Genomic DNA, 11007 nt, shown 5'->3' on the forward strand with positions numbered 1-11007 from the left:
TTTGAAATTGAGCATTTTGAGCCATCCCAAATTTCTTTCAAGGCTCACTTCTAAATGTGCAAACCTCATTATCTGAAACTTTAGCATTGTTTAACACGAGAATACAACATTCTAACTACTTCAGAAAAGTGGAAAAAGCATAATAGGTCCCCTTTAATATTCTGGTAAAAGTATGACTATTTCTTGTTAGATTACAAATATTTCTTCTGAATATTTTGACTTTATTCTTGTAAAATTACTGAAAATCTTTGCAAATTATATTTGGGCCAATCAAAAGACAGCCATAGACCCCAGGTCGCAGCACTCGCTTATGGCAAGGCAACATGAATTACAAGATGGTATGTTCAGTATAAAATGAAAACTAAAGTAACATTTGCTCCAGTAATGGATAGTTGGTTGACTACTGACCAGCCAAGCCTGTAATTAACATCTCAGATGTTTCACTCTCATTCACTCTCTTGTGTATTTTTAGAACCAAATAAATAATAGGTCATAAGAGTGGTAACAATGTTGGAAAATTGTGCATACCAAAGAGAATGGCAAAATATGTTATTCATAGGGTTTTGTAAGATTTCAAAATCCCATTTTTGGCATCATGGGAAAAATGTCAAAAGCGGATGTGATGGAAATCCTAGCCAAGTAGAATGGTCATTATTCAAAGCTAATTAGATCATCACTATTTAATTCATGTGAATGCCAAAGGCCAGTCGACTTTCCACACTTTCAAAGTCATTTAATTCAATTTCTATTTATAGTGAAATGGAATGGAAACCTCAAGTCTCTTGCTACGTAATGATGGAGGGAGTTGCCAGTTCTGGTCATGGTAATTGGATTGGCCATGGAATTCCGAGTGACATGCAAAGGATTAAATATAGCCTACTACACAGAATCTTACCTGGAGGAATCCACACAACCATGTCCATTCATGGACTATATGACCCTATAAGATATAAATATAAAAAATATATACTCTAACCAGAATATGTCATGAAGATTAAAAATTGGTGACTTAAGTAAATATCAGGAAGGCCCAAGATAGCAACGTAACATTGAAGCTATGTTGATTGTTCATCAAACTGATGAAACTCGGCATGTTGACAATAGTCACATTGAAACAACATTGATACATAAATGAGGGCAAAAATGATTGATGGATTTAGAGTTGAGCAGGAGACCATCTTGTGTTACACCCCAAAATGAAGGTGGGAAATTTAGCAGCAGCCATTGCTGTTGCATACTACAGACCAGAATACACCCTGTCAACTGCTGTTTCAAGAAGAAGGAGAAAATGAAGGGAAGATAGTGCAAACGGATACCTTTGGCTTTGTACATCTTTGCCTATATAGAACATTAATAAGGCACAAGTGTGTTTTTAAGTGATGGGCTAAACAATGTTTGTACAACTGAATTTAAGACATTTGTCTGAAATTATTAGTAACAGGCTATTAGCTCGAACATTGATGCCATATGTGCCTACCTATTTGAACAAGCGGCCATTGATAATGTTACAAGCTGTACCTTTTATATGTAGTAGGTTCCGTTTAAAAAACAAATTAGGGGGCTAAAACTGAAAACCCGATTTTGTAATTTTAGACTGAATGAAACTTCTAATGTGCTACTTGTGAATATTCTCATTCATCCAGGTTTTGTATTCTCAGGGCATTGAATTAATTGCAACTGGACTGTTTCGTTGTTTTAGAAGATGTTTGCTTCTCGCCCAATCAGGCTTCATCAGTTCATGCTCAAATACTAGGTGGGATACACACTAGTGAAATGAAATAATCTAATCTGAGACCTTGGTGCAAGATCCAAACTATACAATATCGTCCAAAGGAGGATGCATGTCCAGACAGCAATGATTTGACTTTTTCGTGGTGTCAAATGACAATCATTAGGATACAATGGAGTGGGGCCTCTGCCCGCCAACGATGGTCATTTGGGTAGTATCACCTTAGTTATCATCTCTTCACATGTAATGATGGTCATGGGCCCACCAAAAACTAAAGTGACTGTGTCTTGTTTATTTGTTATAGAGGCAAAATGATTGAATCTTTAAAGGGAGGGATGAAAGGACAGTATTGTATGTGGGGAAAAAGGTGGGAAAAAGTCATGGCTTCTGAGCATTAACATAGATTGCTTCCCACACTCATCTTTCAAACCATCTCTCTTCTTTGTCCAGAATGTGTAGTACACAGTCTTTTGTGAACAAAAATGTACACATTGTGTACATTTTTGTTCACAAAAGACTGCTCTTTGTATTTGACCTGAAGAGGCTGCTTGTTCTCCCCAAATTACAAATTAATTTGCCTAAAGGTGATTAATTTCATAACAAAAGCCCAACAAAACCAAGACAGACAAACAAGAAAGTTTCAGCAGTTCTGCATCTCAATTGCTCACTTGGCAGCAAAAAACTGAATCAACGACAATTCAATTCAATTCAGATTCCTGTAGTGGTGGTAAGACCTCTGCAGTCCAGACAATATTTTGTACACAATTGAATATTCATTTCCCAATCATTATGTGTTGTACGGTCTTTCTGTCTAAATTAATCCTAAAATAAAAAGTCAAAAAAGTTGTCCAGGACTGTGAAAAAACCTGCTGCATGTCATGGGACTGATCTGGTCAGCAGATTTGGATGTCTCCACCACTTTTATGTATTTTATTCAAATTGTCTAATGTAACAGCATAGGTTCAACCTTTGACAATACCATATTTAAGGTCAACCAGGATCGGAAAGGTTCCTGTATACATCTTCGGACCAATTTTAAGGTACATTTGCAGTTTAATGCAATTTCATTACAAGGAAGTTGAAAAGGAAATTTACATTATATCCCCAAATTGTTGTCAAGATAGAGAAAAGTACTTCACACGCACAAAAATTGCCCCTTATATTGCGCTATATGATATACTGCAGCGGCCATATTGATTGTGTCATTTGAGAAGAACAGCCTGTACAGTGACTACCATTCTATGTATCCATCCACCTATTCTCTATGCCGTTTATCTTCACTAGTGTCGTGGGTATGCTGGAGCCTATCCCTATCCCTGGACTGGTCGCCAGCCAATCACAGGGCACATATACACAAACAACCATTCACACTCACATTCATACCAATGGACAATTTGGAGTCGCCAATTAACCTAGCATGTTTTTGGAATGTGGGAGGAACATGCAAACTCCACACAGAGATGGCCGAGGGTGGAATTGAACACTGGTCTCCTAGCTGTGAGGTCTGCGCGCTAACCACTAGACCGCCGTGCCGCCCTGTATTGAACAATCATAGTCATTTTGTGTGTTGTGTGCAACATCCATTAGATCCAGTCCAAGAGATGGATTGTATTGTAATTTTGCAGTGATGTAGAATTGAACTGAAGAACTTCAAGAATCAACATTTTAATTGTTTGCGGCTCCCATTTGACTGTTTTTGGGGGTTAATTAATCTTATACTATATATGCTTATACGGTATTGAAATATTTTTTTGTCATTCATTTACTTTTTCACAAAGTAAAAAGAGGCATTTATTCTGCCCTTTATATGCAGTTATGAGGGAAATTGATACCTACAGTAAATAGCCCAGGATAGCCAGAGATCCAAAGATAAAAGTGTCTGTGAAAGCAGGATGGGGTAAAGATAGAAGAGGAGTTAAAAGGGATATGTAGGCTATCAATGGCACATACTGTCACTCCATAGGGCGATTGGATCAGTGAGCGGCTCTCTAATTGGCTGCCCGGGACGTCAACCAGAAGCTGCATGACCATGTTGGAGAGGGACTAAATCGTTGTGTGCGCAAGCATCAGTGTGTCTTTGTCGAGGTGCTAAAGTACAAGTGTTGTTTTGGAATAGAGCTACAAGGAACCGGGGTCCAAATCCACAAGTGAACGAGCGTGTTGATGGATTTGATCACTTTATCGTGACAGCTTCCAGGCATCTCTCCGCGCTTTCTTTTTGCAGCAGCAGAAGCATCACACCTCCGCGGCTCTCACCTCCGCAGACATGGGCACCGTCCTCTCAATATCCCCCGCCACTAAAAAGGCGGTGGACGCCGACATCGCGGGTGACAACGCCATAAACGACAAAAGCCTCAAACGGCCTTCCATGTTCGTGTCTCTTTCTTGGAAGAAGCTGGTGGCCAGCTCGGCGAAGAAGAGCGTCAAGAAGGTGACCCCGAACCCGCTGCCGAGCCGTGAGCTGCCGCCCAGTCAGGTGGCTCAGCTCAACAGCGAAAACACCCGAAAAACGCTTCAAACCGAGGAACGGAAACAACGAGCCCCAATCCCGGTTCCGGTACCCACCGTTCCAACGAACAAAGACACCCAAAACACAAACGCGTCCTCGGTGCAGAAGCAAGAGAGCAGCCCGCCTCTGGTGTCCCCCAGGCGGATAGTGATCCAGGCGTCCACCGGGGAGCTGCTCCGGTGTTTGGGAGACTTCGTGTGCCGCAGGTGTTACAAACTGAAGGAGTTAAACAGCGGGAATGTGATCCTATGGTTTCGGAACATTGATCGGACTCTTTTGCTGCAAGGCTGGCAGGACCAAGGCTTCATCACGCCGGCCAACGTGGTGTTCGTGTACCTGTTGTGCGAGGCCACCATCGAGGACGACGTCGACAACCCCGCCGAGCTGCAAGGAACCTTCCAGACCTGCTTGTACCTGGCCTACTCCTACATGGGCAACGAGATCTCCTACCCCCTCAAGCCCTTCATGATCGAGTCCAACCAGGATGTGTTCTGGGAGACCGCCCTGAGCATCATCAACAGGCTGAGTGGCAAAATGCTGCAGTTGAATGCAGACCCGCACTTTTTCACCGAGGTCTTCCAAGACCTTAAAAGCCAGCGGAATAGCAGCGAGGGTAGCCTGGACCGCTGACATTGACGCTAAACCACACATGGTTGACATGTCTGTCATGTGATCAGCAAAAAAAATCACTTAATGGCGGCTTTGAATGTAAAGGCCATTCATTCCGAAGGCAGAATATATCCGATGCTATCACACAGCGTTGTGTTTAGAATACAGGAGATTTGACTACTAATGCATGTCATTAATGGTGTATTGTCCTTTTTTGTGTGTTCCAGCTCTATTAATTCACGATTAGCCCAGCTACTGTATGGCTCAGAGTGCATGTGGACCAGAATAGTAGAATTATTTATGGAGCTGTCCAAGGTGCTGACCTGTGTCGTGTTGTAGCCACAACAGCAATTCATAGGTCCACCCCAACACACTCCTAGAACACTAGAACACAAGCCCACTCCTACTAAGTAGATCTAAACTCGATTGCCCGGTGTACTTACAAAATTATTTTCAGGTTGCTGTCCACTCATGCCCGATATTCATTAGAGGACAATACACCCGCTTTCGATATTACAATATAATCTTCAAACTATAAAATGGTTGAAAACAATGACAGTGATGCATGGCTATTCCCATAGAGACATTTTGAAAGATGCTAGGGAAAAAAAATACCCAGGGGTGTCCAACATGTGGCCTGGGGGATTATTTTTAAGATTCAAGAGGAAAGCAAAAATGGGAGCAAAACGCTGAACTTGTACAAAGTACTATATAACAAAGCTCAGATGCAGTACATATAGTATAAATATTAAATTGGTCCTTATATCCTTTGATTTTGCAGTATGTGTCCCTCAGTGGAAAACGTTTGGACACCACTGATGTAATCCAAACTAAATGGGTGGTGATGACAGGGTTATCACCAATGTCAAGGTCTGTTGTTTATATTGCGCTTCGATATACTGCAGCAGCCATATTGACTGTGTTGTTTGAGAGGAATGTTGGTTTTTTTTAAGGAATATGCTTGGACAATCTCATACGTGCCAACTGTACAATTGTCATTGCCTCATGAAGTGTGGTTTACATTTGGACTTGATTTGATATTACTTGGGCCAAGCATAACAAAAACACTAAAGAATGCTATGTTATGGGACAACGGAAGGTCACTTGACCTTCAAATACGTGTTCTATGACAAAATATGTAAATAGTGAATGTCAGGCTTGAGAATTGGTCATTGAACAAATCACTTGAACATGTGTTTCCGTTATGGAGCTTATACACACTAGCTGGGCATCAGTATTATCATGTCATCATCACTTGTATGATGTTGTGCTGTGAAGCCATTTCTTGGAGTAGAATGTAATGCTGCTATTTTGCACACCTGAACAAACCTTGGACGTTTTGCACAGTGTGACATGATTCATGTTCATGTACAGATGATTCCTTCCAGACGCTGGATTATTTGCCATGACGTTTGCAGCTATTGAGGATGATCATCTATAAATTCCATCTTTTGTACAGCTCATATTTCCTATGTGGCATGACTGGAAAGTGTTATTTAATATGTATAGTTGACTTATTGATGATTAATGATACACACTCTGGTATTGCACCACAATTCAGTTCATTCTTGCTTAATGTTTATACAGTAAATGGTCAGTGCAATTATTGTTTATGGTGACCAGGGTGAAATAAATCATATGAAATATATATTCTATGTTATACTTGTCTTTTACTCATGCAAACCACTAATAGTTGTACTCTTTGAGGTTTTGAAAATGTCTTATAATAATGAATTGACTTTATTATTACAATATGCCAGTAAAATCAAGCAGTACTTTCATACCCAAGAACCTGATTATGAATACAAATATCGTTACATAATGGTACATAGTTTCATTATTGAAATAATTATTGGTGAAATGTGAGGAATAAAAACTATATTAAATCAATCAATAATAGTATGTAAATGCATGTAAAAAAGAAGATTCACCTCAGAAACCAAACCATAATCAAATCAAACCTTGGTTTTCGTACCCCTCAGTCTTCATGTGATTTGCCTTGGTTTCCACACACTCTCTTGGTTTTCGTACAGTATTGCATGTAACTAACTGTACTGTATCGTTCCATGAAATCGAAAAAATCATGAAATCGAGAGGCACACCTGCCCTGCGTCATGCGTGCACCATGCCGCACCAACGGGATGTGGCCAGCTCACTTTGAAATTTTTGCGAGCTTTGCAGTCCAGTGCAGCTTGTCACAGCCCAGTCTACCAAATTACCAAATTGGCTGCGCACAGTGGTGTGCTGGATGAAATTACCACTGCGTGCGGTGCGCCACGCTGCGCCACCTTGCACTGCGCCACAAAATTAGCGCCCATTGTGTGCTAAATAACCCACCATGGGGCGAGTGACAGCAACTTCATAACAAAGGTGAGATATGCTATTGTTTGTGATCTCACCAGGATGTAGTGGGAAGACTGCATTAACAATAAGTTTCATCCATTTGTCATTTACAATTATTCATGATTGTTTTGTTTTCTGCATGTAGAGTTATAATTATTCTATGCAACAAATATTTTTTGTTCACACATAGTGACGCAAAGCGAGGTTCCACTGTTAAGTTTCATGAAGATAGCTAGAATAAATGAAGCGTATGAGCCACAATGTATATTAATAACATATCTGCTATAATTTACTTGCATATTGTCTTCAAATATAATCAACAAGCTATGCCTGGAGATGGTCGCAATTATGATTCACTGTGAGAGTGGAGCAAAACTGATTGAGGTTTTCTCCTTTTTTGTGTGTGTGTGTGAATGAGGAGGAATGAGCCATGTGGGCTGGAGGGTTCCTTCATTTGATTGGTTCGATTCTGCTGCAGTCTCAAAACTGTCACTGACTCGCTCTCTGTCTTTTCTCTCTCTTTTCACAGGGCTCTGGTATCTATTTACAGAGCAAAATGAAAAAAGGGACATATGAAGAAATAGCAAGAGAAAATAGAACAGGGAGACGACAAGAGCAAAAAACAGGGAAAACATAAGCAAGTTTTCCATTCAAGGTCATTTCAGTTACTGTATGTTCTGTCATTGAGACGAGTGTAATTGAAGCCACTTTACATAATAATGCTGCATTGACTTAGCTGTTTTTAAGTAATTTGTGTGCTTTAATGGGTGTCAGAGTACATGTAAAGATGTTCTCCTTTTTAGGAGACTGTACACTTCTGAAATCTTGGCTTACTTCATGGCAGATTCCTGCAGCAGGGTTATGTAAGAGCTCAGCCAAGCAGCCTTTGCTTCACTATTAGCATTCAACCCTGGTCTCCTGTCTGCCAGCCTGCTTGCTGCATTCTTCTATGCTGCGTCTCTATAGTAACAGATAGCCAAGTGAATGAGAGGAGGACAAAGTGTAATGCCGAGTGAGCTGGGAGCAGGTTGGTCCGCTGCACATGTGCACATTAGCACAATGTTTCTGAATGCAGCTCGCTACCTCCCCCCCAACACCTCCAAAAAAGGCAGCAAAGCCAACATATATGGGATGTATATATACATATTATTCAGCAAAACAGACCAACATAAGTCAAGGTTGCTATTATCCTCTGGTCAAGTAACAGCAATGCTTTAAGAAAGGCGCGTACTAATGCATTCAATAAATAGTGTCTTCTGTAATTATAGTATTTAAATGTCCCATTACGTGTCTCACTGTCCTTTCTTGTAAGGCTCAATGTCCATCAGCTTAAGAGGAGTGGAAAAAAGACCAAATGTGAACAAACTAAGAGGACACCTCATTGGGATTAGTTCTATTTTGCTGTCCTCTTGCTCCGCAGCCTGTCAGCTAATCTCTTTAACTAGATTACTGGAGTGTTGAGCTGTTGGTTGTGAAGAGTAAGGTCAAGTCAGTGTTAGGCAACAATAAATTTTAACATTTGAATTAATTGTGCTCATCTAATGCTACATTCTGCATATATTATGTAACTTCTTTAAATTTAGATATAGCTGTTACGCAACAGGCACTAAATTTTCATTAATCACACGCCTACAACGTGTCCATTGTTGCCGTTTTCTAATTTGCAGATGAATCATTTCGCACTGCATCCCTTTTCATTCATGTTGCCTTATGTAACAGCTTAAATCCAGTCCTGGATTTTGTTAAGCGGAGGGGTATGTGCTGTCCTCTAGCTCCCATATTCATCACATTTGGGACACTTGTTACATTTGCTCTCATATTACACCAAAGTGTGTCCTTCATAGCCAAGAGCCTGACCCAGATGTGCAAACATACTCTGTGCTTGCTCACATTTGTTTCTTTTAAACTCTCTGGACTGCGTTCCTCCCATTCACAAGTCTATTTCAGTGGCATGTATGTGTGGTGTTCTAATTAGTTCGCGCTCTCTCCAGATGGGAGGAGAATGACTCACCGACTGACTGCAGTGTTGACACAAAGCCACACAAAGCCCACAGACTGTCTTAGCCTGTGTCCTACTATAGTGCACACAGACAGACCTAGTTTTCCTTTCACATCATATGAAAGTCATTACCAAGAGGACCGTCTTATCATAAAAATATGGTGTTTCTTACATCAGGATGATTTTTGATTTCAAAGTACAATCCACAATGTTCCGTTCATTGTTCCATTGAAAGAAAAAGCACCCCGAGTCATGGTGGCACTCCCTCCACTGTGCCACATTTCAGTGTCCTATGTTTGGTGCTCACGCTGATGCTGTCTGAAAGTTATTGGACAGCATTCAGAACCAGTAACAACCTTTATTTGGACGGTCCTGAGTCTTGGTGGACAGCCAAACGGATCCTCCATCTCGGGGCCGGTCACATTTTTTGAGTCTACCGCTTAACTTTTTGGTTCCATAACCCTCAGGGTCTTTGAAGAAGTCTCAAACGCGTCCAAAGTTGCTGCAATTGACAACAAGGAAAATGTACGATACAACCCACAAACAAAGAACAATGCACTTTGGAAGGGTTACATTGATCAACATTTGACATTTGAAATCACTGTCACATTGCAAGGGCCTGCTCAACAAGAAATACTGAATTAGGAAACCATGTATCTCCATTCACTGACATTCACAAAACAATAGGGAAGACAACAGGATAGGAAGACTTGGAGGAGGAAATATTTTGTTATCTTTTGCGATCCAGACCACAAACAGATTATTTCTTCATTTATGGACCTATGGATCAGTGGGGCTAACTATTATGTGCCGTGTAGGTCTTGACCCAAGATGCAGAGTCGTGAGGCTGAAATAGTCTCTTATGAGAGTCACAAAAAGTAAAACAAAGCCAACAAAGGAGCAGAACAGTGCAGAACAGCAGGGGCAAATGTGGGACATAACACTAATAGATTTGGAGCATTGATGCGGTATTATAGATGCAGTTAGAGTAACAGTTGCACAACTAGTGACATACGTAGGTAGTGAACGAGTAGTGAACGAGTTAACAGAAAGAGAGTGCCTGTGAGTCCCGGTTCAATAAAACAACTTGTGAGTTTTGAACGGCTCATGACTGCAATGAACGGTGATCTTGGAGTGTCATCACTAAATTGGGTCAGAGACAAATAGAGACTGGAAGAGTTCCAGAAAGGCGTATTGTATAGCTTTCAGTGATTTTTATTTTTTAATTGCCTGCCTGTCATGAATTTTTGTTGTTCAGCTACTTGCCAGAGAACAGGAAGTAGTACTGAAATGTTTTTTTAAAAAATTTAAATTAAGTTCACCTGAGAAGATTATAGTCCATTTCATATGTTTCACTTATATATCGCTTTTGCACCTCCAATTGTTTGCACATTTACCTACTGACGATGCAGCATCAGGAGCAACTAGGGGTTCAGTATCTTGCTCGAGGACACTTTAACATGATCATAGGAGGATGAAGGATCAAACTTGCGACCACTCCACCACCTGATCCATGCCATCCCTTTATTCTGACAGAAAAATATCCCTAACTATTTGAGATTATAGTATATATTTTGAAGGTACTATTATACTGTTAATCATTGTACATTGTATAAATTGACTCAGAAAACATTTTAATTAACCAATGTTAATTAAAATTGGTACAATTGCAATGTCTTTAATGTGGATTAACATCATGCCGAGATGTAGCATGCTATTTTTATTTCAAGTAATCTGGCTGAGCACAACATAGGTTGTTGTTATATGCAATATTACATGACAACTAGAGTAAGTCCAAGTGTGTTTAGGTACTGTACT

At 40.4% G+C, this 11007-nt stretch overlaps 1 protein-coding gene across 1 annotated transcript; it reads left to right on the forward strand.

Moving 5' to 3' along the window:
• Positions 1–3761: 3761 nt before the first annotated feature.
• Positions 3762–7876, forward strand: cdk5r2b (cyclin dependent kinase 5, regulatory subunit 2b (p39)). The gene has a single exon (XM_058082554.1). The coding sequence runs from the start codon at positions 3996–3998 to the stop codon at positions 4866–4868; it is 873 nt and encodes a 290-aa protein (XP_057938537.1). The 5' UTR covers positions 3762–3995; the 3' UTR covers positions 4869–7876.
• The last annotated feature ends 3131 nt before the right edge of the window (positions 7877–11007 follow it).

This window comes from Doryrhamphus excisus, chromosome 9 (assembly GCF_030265055.1).
Source record: "Doryrhamphus excisus isolate RoL2022-K1 chromosome 9, RoL_Dexc_1.0, whole genome shotgun sequence".
In the NCBI taxonomy this organism is placed as follows: Eukaryota; Metazoa; Chordata; class Actinopteri; order Syngnathiformes; family Syngnathidae; genus Doryrhamphus; species Doryrhamphus excisus.